General features: G+C 45.2%; 1 protein-coding gene across 2 annotated transcripts in view; it reads right to left on the bottom strand.

Annotated features, from left to right (window-relative positions):
• ZNF423 (zinc finger protein 423) overlaps nucleotides 1-15,673 on the bottom strand; it is a 229,895-nt gene extending 214,222 nt beyond the window's left edge. The window contains exons 1-2 of one of the 2 annotated variants that reach the window (XM_027732387.2): nucleotides 15,373-15,673; nucleotides 14,412-14,663 (exon numbers count right to left, since the gene is read on the bottom strand). In XM_027732387.2, the coding sequence (XP_027588188.1) occupies nucleotides 14,412-14,451 (40 nt within the window). In that variant the 5' untranslated portion in view covers nucleotides 14,452-14,663; nucleotides 15,373-15,673. Of the gene's footprint in view, nucleotides 1-14,411; nucleotides 14,696-15,372 lie in introns of those variants that run through there. The other variant, XM_027732393.2, reaches the window with a different exon arrangement.
• Nucleotides 15,674-16,373: the final 700 nt, after the last annotated feature.

Raw genomic sequence — 16,373 nt, forward strand, 5'->3', positions numbered from 1 at the left:
ATTCTGAGTCTCTTCTAACGGCCTGGAGTACCTTAACTATTTTGAAAACTTTTCATTCTTTATTATCAATAATTTGCTTTATAGCAAACCCAGGTGCTTCTGTGGGGAACCACAGCCCAGCGTGCTGCGGCATGTAAGCACAGAATGAAAAGGCTGCACACGACTGAAGAGATCGAGGAATGGTTTGGGTTTTTTCTCATATTCTCCAGCTAGGAATCAAACGCCAGTCAAAAATGGCATGCTGAATATATCTACCTTTAGGCATGCGCTTAACTGTAAGTATATGAGTAATCCCAACGGTTTCAGTTTTGGGGATTTTAATAGTTGTATGGTTTTCATAACTACAGGAAAAACCCTTTCCAACAAACTGCCAGTGTGACTCCCTGTTGTACTACACCACAATTACTGGAACATATTTGGTATTTCTCAAGAGGTTCAGATAATGAAGAATCCTCCAAATTTTCTATTAGCCCAAACTTAGGAATTCTGCATCAGGGAGTTAACAGCAGAACAGACAATGTATGTTAGGTATTGCAAAAGAAAGAGAAAGAGAGACGGAAATACTTTAAAAAAAAAAAAAGCTTTAAATTTTATAAATAAGGTTGTTTGAGAGCCCAGAGTGCAGCCGAACCAATGCTACTGCACAAGCATGCAGTTAAAGATCTTACTCTCCTGTATTCCTTCATACAAAACAAATTTTCTTCATATTTTCACACCACAATGTTGTCCCAAATCTGAACAAGAGTAGTAATAAATAGGAAAACACACAAGAAAACAGCCTATTTTATTCTTTGATGTGCTATTGGTTTAACATTGAATCACAAGCTTCTACTAAAACCCCACATCATTAGTTACACTTACAAGGAAATGTTTTTTAAAAGCAAGGAAAGGTACAATGTTGTGGTTGCTTTGGGGTTTTTGTTTGTTGGTTTTACTTCCTGGCAGACAGCCAATTCTTTTACTTCATGTGACTAAAAATAAGCAAACAAGGGAGGAGGAAAAAAAAAAAATCCCTTCCTAGCAGGGAAAGCCATCGAAATTTGCCACTTCAGAAATAATCTGAACACAAACAAGCACAAGGCACTGCTGCAACACTAAAGGCCAGGCTGGCAACCAGCTGGGTGGGCCCAAGGACACTGGGTGATTTGGGCAGCACAGGCTTTGTCCTTTGCAAAGTCACTGTGATGTTACGAGCCCAGGATCGTGAGCCAGCCCAGGCAGGACGTTATGGGACATGGTGCTATTGGAGTCAACCACAGCCAAAATCTGCCCATAAGAAAACAGACCGTATAAAGTAGCCAAAAGAGCTGGGATTTACCATCATATCTCCTGTCATCCAAGCACAGGAGAGACAGACCAGCCTCTGCCAAAGGGCCAGCTGGCATTTAAGTGCCAGGATTAGCAGGAGCACCCACTTGGTGGAGCAGGCCCCACGGTGACACAGCCTATGGTGTAAGCTAAAAGCAGAATAACAAATCTTCCTTTCCCTTGAGATACGTAACCTAATTTCTTAGTGGCATTATTTCTACTAAGTTAAAATAGAGAAGAAAATTGTTCTCCAGCAGTGCTGCCTTGCACAAGGCTGCTGCCAGCAACTCTCACTGCTCCTGTGCTGGTGGAAGATGCCAACCGAGCTCTGATCTCTGGGTGTCTTCCCTCTTCCTCACAGGACAAGGTCCCTCCCTCTCTGCTTTGCAATGCTTTCAAAGCACAGCTCCCTGTTTGGCTGGGAGTCTCATCCAGAGAGGGATGAGGAGCAGCACCCAGCCAATGCAGTGGGACAGCACAGAGCACTCCACAGCAACACATGATTCTCCCAAGAATAGCAGAGAGCAGCAAGCACAACTTGAGTCTGTGCTTCACCACTTTCAGTGAACTTCTTCGGGCTGTGCTCGTGTGGTTTTGTATCCTGTGCTTCACTACGGATTTGAGCATTTGCTTCAACAGCCATCATTTCTTGGCCACATCTTCAGAGGTTTAGTGACCCGCCCATCAGCCCACTGCACATACAGGTGCACAACCATTTTCCACATAAGGGGCCACATCCAGCCTCCCCAGCTGAGCTTCTTTTCAGAAAGGTTTGACCCAAACCAATGGCACCCAAACACTGCCAAGAAGGATTGCCCTGCCCTGCACCAACACACACCAGACCCGTATGTGGCCACCAGAGAGCTACAGAGTTACTTCTCTGATGGGCTAATGGGTAAAATCAGCTCCCAAAAGTCCTTTGCTAGGTAGGCAGCAGGACAAGGAGCCAGAAACAGAGGGGGAGCTAACCCTATCAGATCAGCCCCCAACCCATTGTGAGGAACTATGCCAGGCAGCCAGGAGGCAAAACCAGTTTCACTGTGAGCATAAGGTAATGGCAGCCTCAAACCAACCAGGATTCATCCCCATGCTCCCTTCCAGAGCAGTGGGTTTAACACATTCCAATTTGTGAACTGCATTTAAGCTGGGGAGCAAAATGTGTTTTTCCAACATGGCAATATCAAATTAAGAAAATGTTCAGAAGAAAACAAACCTGTTGGGATGTGCCAATAAAAGAAAATTGAGTCAAGCCAACAGTAGACAGTAAGAAAGACAGAAGAGCAGATAAATTCTCTCTAATAAGAGCACAAACAGCCTTCAGCTTCCCAAAACAGCGGGAGATTTCACCACATCTCCTCCCTGCCACCGCCTCAGCAGGTCCCACCATGAGCTGAGCAGTGGCTGAAGCTGGACTCCAAGCTCACCACCCTGCAGGCAGGCCATGTCCTGCTCCATCCTCCCCTGCCTGCTTCCTTCCCTGCAGGCACAACCAGGGTTGTGGTTACACTCTGTAACTGCAAGGAGCAAACCCAAAGATTCAAAGGAGGAAAAACCAGTAAAGAGGCTTCAACTTGGGAGGGAGATCTACCTGCAAGTATTTGCTCAAAGAAAAACACTCTAAAGCTACCAAACTCCATGGTAGGAGAGATGCTGTGGGACGGGAAGCAAAGCTGCCAGAGGGACTCCACTGACATTTTCATGGCCTACAGATACAAGGAAGAAAAGAGAAGGCAGGCAGATAGTGCCACAAGGTGAGTTATGCTCAATAGTACCTTCATTTCAGACAGGTTTATTTCCTATTATTACTAATTTCCAGCTCCCTAATCAATACAAGCCCTCCAATACCCTGGCAAAGGGCATCTGCCTCTGCCTGGCCAGGGCTACTGTAACTGCAGCAGCTGCTCTCCCCAGTACAGCCACACTCTAAACAGCCAGTTTCCCTGCCAGTCCTGCAGTTTTTTTTCCTTCAAACCATCATCATATGTCTATAAATTAAAAATCAAATTCTTGGCATCTATGTCAAGATAAGTTTTTATTAGGTGGTTTGCTAGGAGACAAGCATTTGGCACCCAGCACACCTGCTGCCCTCAGTGCTCGGACAAACACACGTGATGGAAGAGACCAGAGGACGTGCAGCCAGACAAGACACTATTTTCCAAAATAAAACCTGCAGAGCTAATATTGCATTTTTTAAAGATTCATTTGAAGGGAGTTTTCCAACAGCACTCTGAGAGATAACACAAAGAAACAATTTTGCTTCTTTTTTCCTCAACACTGTGGGACAGAAAGGTTTGGGCAGCCCCAGCTCTGGAAGCAGCCAGGACCTCCCAAGCCACTGAAGACAACAATTTCTCTACCTGCCTTTTTGTTTGCTCAGGTTTTGCACTGCGTTGGCTTTGCTCACGCCAATCAGACAGCAGCAGGTTTTAAGCCACCAGTCTGATGTCTTCAGCTGTGCCACTGACTGCTACGGCACACAGAACATTTCTTGGATGGCCGTGTGTGGGGATACAAAAACCTCATTTACAACTTGGCATCTCAAGGAGGACAGGGTGGTACAGCAGCAGGTGACAAATTAAAAGCCCATTTTTCTATGTATTTTCTTTGGAGCCACATTTCGAATACAGACCCACTGGCAAGGAGGAAAAAAATCCTAGCTCAGACACTTCTTTATGGAAATATGCACTCGGTCTCTGGGAGAATTATGTCAGAGTAGCCGGCGAACCCCACTCGGGGGAGGATCTGCCTGCAGGACACCCACGTTCCCACCAGGGAAGTGGCACCATTCTGCCGATGGCAGGGGGGTTTGTCCCCCCGGGGCTCGGAGCAGCAGCTCCTGCTGCAGCCAGGGACACAGGGACACCCAGGGACACCCGGCTGTGCAGCCTGGCAGCTCTGCAGGCAGGGTCCAGCAGCTCCCTGCTCCACAGCACCCTCAGAGTGCTGCAAACTAGGCACACCATGGCTCTCCCTGACAGGCATCTCTCAGGGGCGGGGTTTTTTTCAGACCCCCTCCTTTAAGTTCAGGCTTATTAATGAATTTACTTATATTGAGAAGAATGAAAACAGAAGCTCTCTGTTAAGCATTTGTTTAAGGTCAAAAATAGTAACCAAAATAAACCAAACGGGAGTTCTAAAACAAATCTCACTTATCTGTTATCAAGCAGGAAAGAAATTAGAAAAGAAAACACCCTTGAAATTAAGGGGATCAGATCAGTGGACTCATACAAGCATTAGGCAAGATTCAGTAAAAGATCCTAAGACAAGCACTCAGTTTCATTATAAAATGGCTCATAATACATTGTATCATACTCCTCAAGTATGCTCAGAATTAGACAAAAGTACTTCATGTTTAAAAAAAAAAATCTTTTCAAGGCTACAACTTTGTCACCCAGAGTTACCTATTACATTCCCCACAAAGTATCACTGCCAGAAACACCATTTTTGCCATTTAAATCTAGCATAAACATAAATAAGGTGCAAATCACACATAGCCCTCCTTCTCTACTCCATCCCAGTATTTTTCAATACTCTGCCACATCCCACATGCCCTCTGGGGGAACAGTCTGGTCAGTAAAAGCAAAGAAATTATGAAGGGCAAGGCATGCCATTTTCCTAGAAATAAAGGAGGTCATGAGCAAATTACCCGACTGAAATGCATCCACAGAATTCAGCAATAAATAATATACAAGCTTGGCATTACTGTGTAATCCAGTATATCTTAACTCATGTGAGTAATCTAATGAAGCAACAGAAATCTGAGTAAGAGCTTGAATAAGTAAATTAAAACAAAGCTACATTTACCTATCAAGCAAAATAGCCAGAAGACTGCTGCTTTTTCCAGAGCAGCAGGCAGGCTTGTGCATCAGAAAAACTTCCTTGCATTTTGCAACCACGTTAGTTGGCCCAACAAAAGATACTTCCTATTCCTCTAGGCCTTCTCTTTCATTTACACATGAACACAGGGCATATACTATATGTATTTGTGTGCATTCACATAATAAGTGCTGAAAGCTTACTTTTTCCAGTTACCACTGTGACCTCCTCTTCCCTCCAAAACCCTGAACAATTAGGAGTCCTCACAAGCCAAGTTCAGACGCTGCCATGATCATAGAATAGTTAAAACTTCAAGAATTAATGACTGCAACCACAGTTGTCCTCAAATTTCTCTATATTAAACAGAAAACAACTGTAAAGCACAACAAATGCACTCCTTCAGACAGGAAAGCACTGTCACTCTCTAGGAAGAGCAGAAAAGCTATTTTGATTTAGGTGGTTTGCATATGTAGTGGGTTTTTTTCTGCTTATGCTTAATCATGCCCTTTTCCATAGAGCTGGAGCCATTTTTCAGATCTGTTCCTTCTCTCAGTCTTTAAATTTAAAGTTAAAAATAATAAAGTAAGTCAACTTCTGTGCCAAAACTTTGCATCATGTCATCAGGCACCCTCCATACTCAAATGCCAGCAACAGATTTCCCACTTTCCCTATTTTATTTCTTTCTTTCTCCATTTAGGATTTCTGCTTCCCGAAGTATGAAGTTCATCCTTCTACCACATGTTTTCTCTATCTCCTTTTAGTTTTCCAGTTTTAGGGACAGGAGACTGAAAGGATGCAGAATCACAGTCAATTTCTCAAGTAAATCTGTACCTGCTTACGTTAACAGATGTTAAACACAACCCAGGTCTCTTGGGTTTCCTGCAGTGCCATTGAGGAGCTCCCACAGCCCTGCTGCATCTTCTGCACCTTGAACCTTGCCAGTGCTCTCCTAGAAATTCCCCCAGCAGCAATCTCAGAGAGCCAACAGAAAAAGCAAGAGGTGCTCTCTACAGCATTAGATGTGAAATGACCATTCCCATCAAGTCTCTTTGCTTCTATTGCTCTTTCAATTGCAGTGCAAGAAACGAGAATAAAATCCAATCCTCACCAAAGCCAATAAGAAACACTACCACAAAAACAAGACAGAGGCTTCACCCTGCAGCTGCTAGAAGCCTAAGGCTACTCACAGTCCTCCAACATCAATAGGAATCTCAATTAACAGCATTAGCTCTCCAGCAGATTCAGAGAGTTTAGACTTACATTTAAACATGCAACCCAGCTCCAATTACTACAAGAGGAAAAACTTTACTTACTCAAAGACAGCAAAAGCGGGTCCTAGATGCTCACCCCGCAACAGACTTCATCTGTGTATTGCACCAAACACTCTCCTGGCAAAAGGCAAACTGAATCTACCTTTATTAACTCAGTTGCCCACCATGTGAAGCAAGTTCCAGCAATCACCAGGTAGAGCCTGGCTAATCTGCCTCAGTGGTAACCCAGAAAAATCCCCATGAGGTTCAGGTGAGGATTATTAAGAAATAAACCAGAGCTGCCAATTTAAGTACCAGTCCTGTTGGAGGTTGCCTGGACCCTCACCCCCAACTCTAAATTACCTGTAGGCAAACACTATGTAAACCCAGTAACAGCTTTTGTGAGTCCAATCGATTGAGTGGTTAAACTTGTACAGTCAGGGAGGCATATATTTTAATGGTAGATGTGGAAACAAAGGAATTTTGATTAGCCTTGGGACTGGAGGGGGTAAAAATACTGGTTTAGGATTTTCCCAGGATATGCATATTAAGAACTTGTCTTTTTGCCCTCTGTGTAATTTTTTTAATATTTGGAAAGCAGAATTAGGCCACATTTGACCAAACCTCCAGAGCCTAACAGAGCCAACAGAGACTGGAGCACAGCGACTTGTTAACTCTTGTACTTTTACTCATAACGGGATTTCACTGGTGAGCAAGACATTTTCTGCAGTGCTATCAGAGACTTAAACAAACTGTTTCTCTACAAACAGGGACCTTTCCCTCTGCTTCACTTTAAAACCTGAATGCATTGTTTACATTCTCTAATATGAACTAGAAATAACTTCTGCGTAAAGAAACTCCAACTGTTACACTTCTGAAGCAGCCTTCGTTATCAGTGCCAGACTCAAGGAGAACACAACTGCAGGTGATGCTACAAAGAGAGACGAGATCAACCCCACTAGAAATTGCCCTGGAGAACAAGCAGGTAGGGTGGGTTTAAATGAGATCACGACTGAGATTATTTCACCCCCAGCATACCCAAGCGAGCCCTTCAGGTCTCCTGAGTGGCCTTTATCCAGCAAAGGAAACACTTCTCTGCCACAAAGGCTGCCTTACATTTGTACTTGCCACTCCGCTGCGGTAGCAATAAGTTCTTTACTGTTTGTTCAGCTCTTGAAAGTCCTGTAAAGCATTCACCATTCACCTGTCACACTGCACAAACTGAGCCCTTTGAAATGAAAATCTAAAAGTAAATGTGTTAGTCAACGGCTGCTGCTGCAACAACAAGCGAGCCCGACACCAGCTCGAGCCTTCAGGCAGGTAATTCACTTCAACAAGAGACCAGCGAACAACAGTATGTTTTATTTAATTAGGATGAACAGAAGAGATAAACCTCACAGCAGGGCGGGTAATGACAACATTTCAAAAATAATTCATGCCCAGGTAACAAAAGGGCAAATTTCAATTACATAAAAAAGCTAAAAAGTTGACTTAATACATCCAAGAGGGGAGAGGGAAAAAAATTAATAACTGTACTGCATATGATTAACAAGTGGCATTTACAAGCTCTGCAAATTGGTCTTTCTATTGCCTAATCTGTGGCTAGAAAGGGAAAGGTTTTCTTTCTAAGCAAATGCAAACAATATAATGAAGCTACTTATCGCTAGATTCAGATGGGTATTGCAGTGCTATCCGAGGTAAGTTGTACCGTGGAAAGCTGATGCCATACACCAATTCACTGTACCACAGCGAGATTTCTGAGCCCGTTCCAAATGGCATCACCCAGTTTCCAACTCCATCGGGTCCCTTTGTTTGTATTTTAGAAAACAAACCCTTGCAATAGGTCGAAGCCCGAACCTCCTGTAGCTGGAAATGTCACAAGAGACCATTTAGTCTCTGCACGTCCTTCTCCCCAGAATAATGCAACTCTGATAAGCCACCATAACTCACTGCTGCGAATATATATACTCTAGGTGTTGTCAAGAAGATGTAGTACTTTAAACTCACAGCACCTTATTTGTCCAAGAGAACAAGGAACCAGCTTCTCTGCATTCACTAGTGGACATCAGGAAAGAAAATGCACAGGAATCTCCTTCTGGGCTCTAAAAGTATGTTGAATAAATGCACATGCTACAGAGAGCTCAGAGCTGGTCCTCACTTGGCTCCAGCTCCCTCAAGTCCGAGTCCACCAACGCACCCCCCAGAGCCAGGCCCTTCCCTCCACCACCATTTGTCAGTCAGGATTTAGCAGGAGTCTGTAATAGGTTTTATATCAGTAGTATTTCATTACTCCAGCACATTTACCAGCATACAAGGGAACATAATAGCCATCCTCTTTCAGAGGCATTTACGGAGAATACTGATGGAGTGATGAAGGCCTGATGTAGGCAGTTTTGTAAGACAGTTCAATTATTGTAGGTAATTAATAATCTTTTGTGTAAAAGAATATTATAATACAGACGACGCATGAGACCAAAAAATAATTTCTTTTTCCAAAAAGATGTGGTTTGCATTTTTCAAACGTTGTAATCATCTAAAACTGATTTCACAAATTGGAATTAGGAAGCAAGATAAAATTAACCAGTTCAATAAAAATAGCTGAGTAAACAATTACGAGTGCATTTATCAAAATAGAAGTAAATATTAATTCTACAGTATGAGAAAGTCTTGTCATTCATAGAGTCAGCAGGTGAGGCAGGGTTTTTAAAACGCTTTCTATAATAATTGATCACTGGGTACCACCCTAAGCACTTGATTTAGTCAGTTTAACCAAGCCGAAACCACTTACCCAGGTTTAACCCAGAAATTAATTTGGCACCAAACAATAGATAAAACCAAGCCAAAGCACCATCTATGATAAGACAATCTGTATTTACACAAGCTTAACGCATCTACAAAACATCATTTTTATATCCAGTTCAGAGGATGGCATGAACATCTGCTTTCACTTCAAGACATTAATTTTCAATTATTGAAGAAAAACAAAATAAATCCTTACAAATTACTGGTAACTGTAGAATCTTTTGTTACCCTATTAGTTTATAATAGTAATTTAGAAATCCTACAATTAACGTCCTACAAGAGGTCTCTGATTATTTTCTTTGCACGTGTCATCTGAAGCAATTCTGCAGTGAATGATGTTCTTTAACTTGCACTGATTGTACACAAATATTTTTGAAGAAAAAAAATAGGAGGTATTCTTCAAGAGCCACTGCTGTTACATTATAGTTGTTCTTCTTCAATGGCTTTAGATGTAGCTTAATTAAAAATACGATATTTCTATATTCTTCCCATTCAAATTTAAATCTTTTGCATTACCTTTCCCACTCTTTTCAATTTTTGGCCACCTTTATTCGTTATATTCACTGAGACCAATGGGAACAGGCCGCAATTAAAAGGTGTTTGCACACAGGCAGGAGTTTCAATCAGTAAAACCAGTTAAATACCACCCAGATCCCATCCAGGAAAGCATACCAGAGGGAGAGAAAGGCAGGAAAATGGGACTTGTGGAGTTCAAGGGAGAACGCTGCTAGGCTTGTAGCAAAATACACAGGCAAAAATTAAAAACTGCAGGCTAATCCCTGAAGGCAGTGCTCGGTGTACTGCATGGATTCAAACACTCTCAGGGCACCAGCCCCACAATGAAACACCAACATCTCCAATTATTCCTAATCCCCCAAAAGCTACACTTGATAAAGAACAATCAAGAGCGTAATCTTATTTGATATGAGTTTTATCAATTTTAGCTGCTGCTTTTACTGTATCAATAAAATTCCACAGAAACTTGAATGAACTGTAAAATTAAAGGATAATCGCACAAGTCTCTTGTATTTGGCAATTATGATTATGCTTGTCAAAATTTAATTTGTAGAATGTACTGTTCCAGTACCTTCAGGTTCTTCTCTATCAACTGGGAAAAAAGGAAAATTATATCTTTAAGACAAGTATGAAAGACATTGTTACTTCCACAGTCAACTCTGTAACTGAGCTCCGACATTGTATAATTGACTTTGCAAGCAGAACAACAGCAATATAACAAAGAAAATGTCAGTGTTTTCACAGCGCTAATCTATAGCACTAGGAGGGCCTCCTGCTGTCAGCCAGAGCTGACAATACAATAGCTTTCAAAGGGATATTACGATCACGCTTTTATTCTTGACATCAATCAAGACAAAGAGAATCCTTTTCAAAAGACATTCAAAATCAAACCTTTGTATGAGCAGATAGGTAAAACAGCATTCCTTTAAAGAAGATCATTCATAGCAATCAACTAATTGGAACTCAGCAAATGGTTGAAGTATTTTTATTTACTTTGCAGATAACGAAGTAATGAGCAACCCCCCTTTTCTCTTCTTGACTGACACAAATGAGGCAGGTAGGGTGTGAATCAAAAGTTTCTATCAGCATTTTTTGCCAACAGAAAGCAAAAAAATATGACAGCAATTCTGCAACTTCAAGTAGGATAACAAATCTAGAGTTAATTAGTGCATTCTTTTGCAAAACAGTTTCATTACCAACTAGCACGTTTATGCACAAAATACCCCTGCAAGCTGACAGCAATTTGCAGAACTGTCAAATTCAGCAGCCAAAGAGCATCTGATGCTTAAAACCTTGTGCCAATGGGAGCCCAGTCCCCAGGAACGGCAGTCCAGTAATGCTTCAATTACAATTACATGGGACTGGAAACCTACGGGTTGCCATTCCCAGCACTGCACCTCACAGAACCACCTCCAAGTTGTAGCATGAGAAGCTACAGTTTGACCAAGGGGAAGGAGGAAGACCTGCCTTCCTCAGCCCCCCCAGTGGCTTGGGTGCCCCCTGCTCCCTACAGCAGCCAGCATGAACAAACTTTTAAGGACGCTGGTATTGATATCAGTCCCCATCACTTGTACTGGGAGACAGACAGTGTGCTTTGACATTCACAACTCTATAATGGTTCTGGTGTTCAGGACCACGTGGTTTTAACAACACTGAGTAAGGTACAACTCTTCCTTACAGAGAACTGAAAAAGCTCTCAACAGCTGAGGTTACTGGCAGCAGGGCAAGAGTCTGTACTGAGGAAAATTACTTTCGTGGGCTTTGTCTGTGAAGTAAAGCTTCAGAAGAGGCCAGTGTTTTACTCCATCATTGCTACCACCACACTGTCTCCGTAGTGTTTATTTTGTAAACCAATAAAGACTCAACCCCTTGCACTTTTATTCCATCCTCATTGATCTGAAACCACCTTCCTTTAAGCCAAGTAGAACTTTGTCCCCAACCACCAGCTTTGAGGTTAATATCTTCAGGTTTGCACAAATTAATGGTCAAAACAAATCAGTGCATTGTATTGCAAATCACAAATCCCATGTCAGGGGGAAGCCCAGGGCTACTGCTGGAGTTACAGCTGCAGGAATTACTGCAAGTTTCTAAATCAGGCTGAATGTGAGGCCTGATAATACAGCACGGGGGCCACCTGACCTGCAGCTGTGCTGGCATCCAGTTTGGGTTTGCCATCACTTCATTTTCAATAACACGCATCTAAGAGTTGTCAACGTTCGATACTTCTGTCAAAGTCAGTCACTTCATTAAAGTCAGCATCGCTCCCACTTAATGTGCAGGCAACCTGCCTCTTGCATGCAGAATAATCCCTTTCATCACAGGCACAGACTGATCCTATTTTAGTGCATAATCTTTCTGAATGAAAAAGGATACACAAATCTCAGTGGTGGTTAATAAATAGCAAAGCTGCTATACAAAGTGAAATAAATACATGAAAAAGAGAAAAACGGTAAATTATTTTAAGTCCTAAATGCTACACATACATCCACATAATTTATGCTTGTTTTCTTCTCAGTTGAATTGGGAAACCTGTGACCTCAGAGTGCCTTTATTTATTACATCTCAATTATTTCCATGGAAACGTGTACTGTGGCAATCTACTGGGCTGGCAGCTCCCTAGACCACAAAATGTATACAACGGACTTTTTAAAAGCAGAAGATATGGATGAATAGAAAGAAAGGCAGAATTTCTTTATCCTACATGCACATATGAGCTGCCTCCTATTATCCAGAATTTCACCCAGATTCAGCTCATTCCTTAGACTCCCTGTTAGGCAGCTCATGCTAAGACCTGTAATTTACAGCCAGTTTATGCTGAAGGTGAAAATACATTTTTTTTGTGCCTAGAGACTATAGAAATATTTAGAATCTTTAAAAACTGGGTTTTACTCAGCTCACTATTGCAAAGACCTTCTAGATATTTCTACATTACAGGGATAATGTTTCTCAGCTATGACTTGCCAGTAACCTACCTGCTTCAGTTCAGTAAAAGAGCTCTTATAAATAGTGATCACTATTGTATCAGAATTAGGGTCAAAATTTCACTATAAAGTGTCAACCACTTGTGAGAGATACTACACTACTGCCTAAAAAGTAATGAGATAGAAAACAAACAACTAATAAATGGTAAATATCTAATGTTAAATGTCACAAGATGTCAAGGTTTACTAACTGAGCTTCTGGAGCAAACACCGTTTGCACTGGCATAGGACTATTTCCTGAATGTTAAATGTGACACTTTAGCACAGGAAAATATTTTAAACTCCAGAGGCCTGGCCACTAAATGTGATCCCCTCATCCAAGGGAAGTCACGACCCAAGGCCTGCTCCACTGTTCTCAAACTGCGATTCTCTTAGTTTCAAACAAGGTATTTCAGAGCATCCCCTAGAAATAGCTTTAGCTCTGCCCTTTCTTCTGCCCACAGACTGTAACACTCATCTACCAATTACTGAAGTAGCTCCTTTAGCAGATTGTCCTGGATTGCAGAGGATCACAATGCCACGCTGCAAACCTGCCCCACAGCACAATGCTAAAAGGTTCTCTTAGTTGGTGGAAAAATGATTAAGGGGTTTATACAAAGATGAAGAACCGACTTTACGAAAACTTGATAAACATTTGAAGCACGTACGACTTATATTGCAGTGATCTGTTAAAGAATGGATATTTCACAAAACAGTATAAAATGGCCCTGGATGCGGTTTCAATTCGTTCTTTAGCTGGTCGATTAACTGCACGCTAATTTTGTCCACCCACAAGTTCTTTAATTACATGCGCTTTGGACTTTTTGTTTCATCTTCTGGGCACCCGAAGTTCTGATCCTTTTGTGCTTCTTCAACAAAGCCTCCGGACCACTGAGTTTGCGACTTCTGCTTTGTGCAGAGGACAATAAAACCTTCCCCAACATCAGCTAACCTCCTCGTGGCCGGGAGCGAAAGGCTTCGGGAATCACGCCTTCCCTCTCGCACCCATTCACTTAAAAGTCAAAAAGCTGGCAAGGCGTGCGGTACGGCGCGGGGCTGGTCCTGGCCCTCCTTTTACGTTTCGCCAGCAGCTCTTTTCTTATGGACGTAAACAGGTTTTAAACACCCCTTCACTGTGCATGGAGAAGAATACGCGCACTTTAATGTCTAACCTTTACTAATACAGCCGTTACTAAATTTGGCTATTGTTTCTTCAAGCCCAAGCAAGTTCTCAGCCCCTATCTATCAAATCGGGTTTAATTCTCCCCTTCTTTCACCATCCTTACGCGCATTGGACAGCGGGAGCAAACAGACGGCGCTACTATTCCCAATCATAAAGGAACATTAATTTCACGCTAACCGGCTAAAACACGAGTGAGCTCATTCCTCCCTTCCCTGGCCCGCTGATGCGCCACCGCACCCGAGCATCCCCGCGAAAACTTTCCTCCCTCCCCGCCTCAACGATGCCGCCGGCTTCTTTCATCAATTATCGCGACACGTGTCGCAGGCGACTCTCGGCCGACACCGCGGTACCCGCACAGCCCCGCAACGAGCGGCGGGAGGGCGGATGCTCCGCGTGGGGAGACGCCGTGGGTTCCGGGGGGGGTCTCCGCCGCCACCGGCCCGTACCGGGGGGGGATTCGCAATCCCCGCCAAGCCGGGCCCCGGCCCTGATTGGCCGCGTCGCGGCGGCGGAGGCGGCGGCGGCTGCCCGGGGCCGGGCGGCGGCGGCGGCGGGGGCCGGCGGAGGATGCCTTACCTTTCACCGAGCGGGGCTTGGCTTGCTTCCTCCTGGACATGTCCGGGCGCCGGGGCTCGTCCTCCTCCTCCTCGTGTTCCTCCCGTCTCTGCCTTCCCTTCCTCTCCCTGCTTTCTCTCTCCCTCCCCCCCACCACCACCTCCAAACTTTGCGAGGCGAAGCGGCAGCAGCGGGATCGATTATTTGATTTCTCACTTCTTTCGCCTGTTGCAATGCGGCAAGTTCAACTCCTCTTTCCACCCCCTCGGGCACCTTCCCCCGGGAGAAAAAAAAAAATTAAAAAAAAAAAAAAAAAAAAAAAAAAAAAAAAAAAAATCACAGGCGCAACAGTTGCAATTTTTTTCTTCTTGGTTTTTTTTTTTTGTTGTTTGGGTTTTTTTTTTCCTTCCTTCCCCCCCCCACTTGGATGTGGAAATTCTACCGATGTAAAGCGAGCCCGGCCCGCGCCCCCCACCCGCCTTTTTGTTCTCTTTAAAGTTTGCAGGCGCCCTGCGGCTCAGTCCGGCTCGCACTTTCGGAATAATAATAAAAAAAAAAAAAAAGGGGGGGGAAAAAAAAGCAGCAGAGCCCTGCGCGGGGTCCCTGGCTTTGGGGTGGGGGAGGGCGCGCGGCGAAAACTGAGTGTCTAAACCCACGAGGAGCTCCGGCCCCGGCAATCCGGGGCGCTCCGGGGGTGCGACCTTGTTGCGATTTTCCTAAATCCTCCCCCGTCCGCGCTCGGCCCCCTCCCTCCCTCTCTGCCCGGTCGCCCCCGGCTGCCTCTCCCTTCCTCGCCCCCGCCGCTGGCCGGGGAGGGCGACGAGTCCTTTTTTATGCTGTCGGCGGGGGCCGAGGGGCGGCCGCCCCGTGTCCCCGGCGCGGCGCGGGCCGTGCGCGGCGCGGAGCTGGAGCTGGGCGGGCGGGCGGGTGGGCTCCCCGCGGCCGGCCGCGCTCGCCGCCGCCTTCCCCTGCACGCACGCACTTCGCGGAACAAGGTAAGTGCTTCTTTGCATCGATGCCGGGGCCGCTAGCTGCCTCCATGGGTTATTCGCTGGAAGGTGGCACCGCTCCTGCCTTCATTGCTGCCGCTGCTGCCGCTGCTGCCCTGGGTTTTTATTTTCTTTAGCTCTCGCCAGCCTCCCTCTCTTTTCTTTGTCCTGGCTCCTTTTCCTCCTCCTGATCTTGCTGCTGGGGCTGCAGTGCAGACACACATAATAAAGCCAGGCTTGGCTGGAAATGTAGCTGAGTCCCAGCAGGAGGATGTGAGGAGTGGAGTCCCGGCGGGGGAGCGCTCTGATCCCGTAGGGAGCCCCGCGCAGCCTGCGCCGATCAGACGGAGAGAGAGCCAACAGCACCGAGCCATGGACGGCCCGGGAAATACAGCGGCCGCCCGCAAAACGCGGACTCGCCGCCGCGGACCGGACTCGCCGCCGCGCGGAGCGGCGCGGAGCCCCCGCCCCGCGGGGTCCGGTCCCGGTCCCGCACCGCGCAGCCCCCGCCAAGGCGGGCCGGGCCGGGCCGGGCCGCCCATGATCCGCACCGGGGCGGGGGCACTGAAATATTCCCCCCGAGCGCGAACGGCTCAGCGGCCGCGGGAAAAGTCGCGGGCGGTTTTTAACACACAGACACACACGCACACCTCCCTCCGCTGGGCTGTTTGCGCGGAGCTGGGAGGGAGAGTTATTTACTCTGCCTCTCCCGAGGTGTTAAATTTAGCAGGAGCTGGAGTCGCCCGCGCCTCTCCACTGGGAGGGTTTCTTCTAGAAAAATCCGAAGTGTTTTAAACTTGTCATCCCACGGAGCACTTGCTGCCAAGTTATGAATGAAATTACTCAAAATAAACGCTCCTTGAGTCTCTTCTCCCACTTAGACGGGGTTCGTTCGTTTCACGGAGCCTTTACTGCTGTGTAGGAACGAGGTGCATCCAGCACTTCATTTACTGAACCCCAAGCAATGTGCAAGGAACTGTCTCCAAACATCCTC

This window comes from Pipra filicauda, unplaced genomic scaffold (genome assembly GCF_003945595.2).
Source record: "Pipra filicauda isolate LSUMZ 115617 unplaced genomic scaffold, ASM394559v2 scaffold46_size3722508_pilon, whole genome shotgun sequence".
Taxonomy (NCBI): Eukaryota; Metazoa; Chordata; class Aves; order Passeriformes; family Pipridae; genus Pipra; species Pipra filicauda.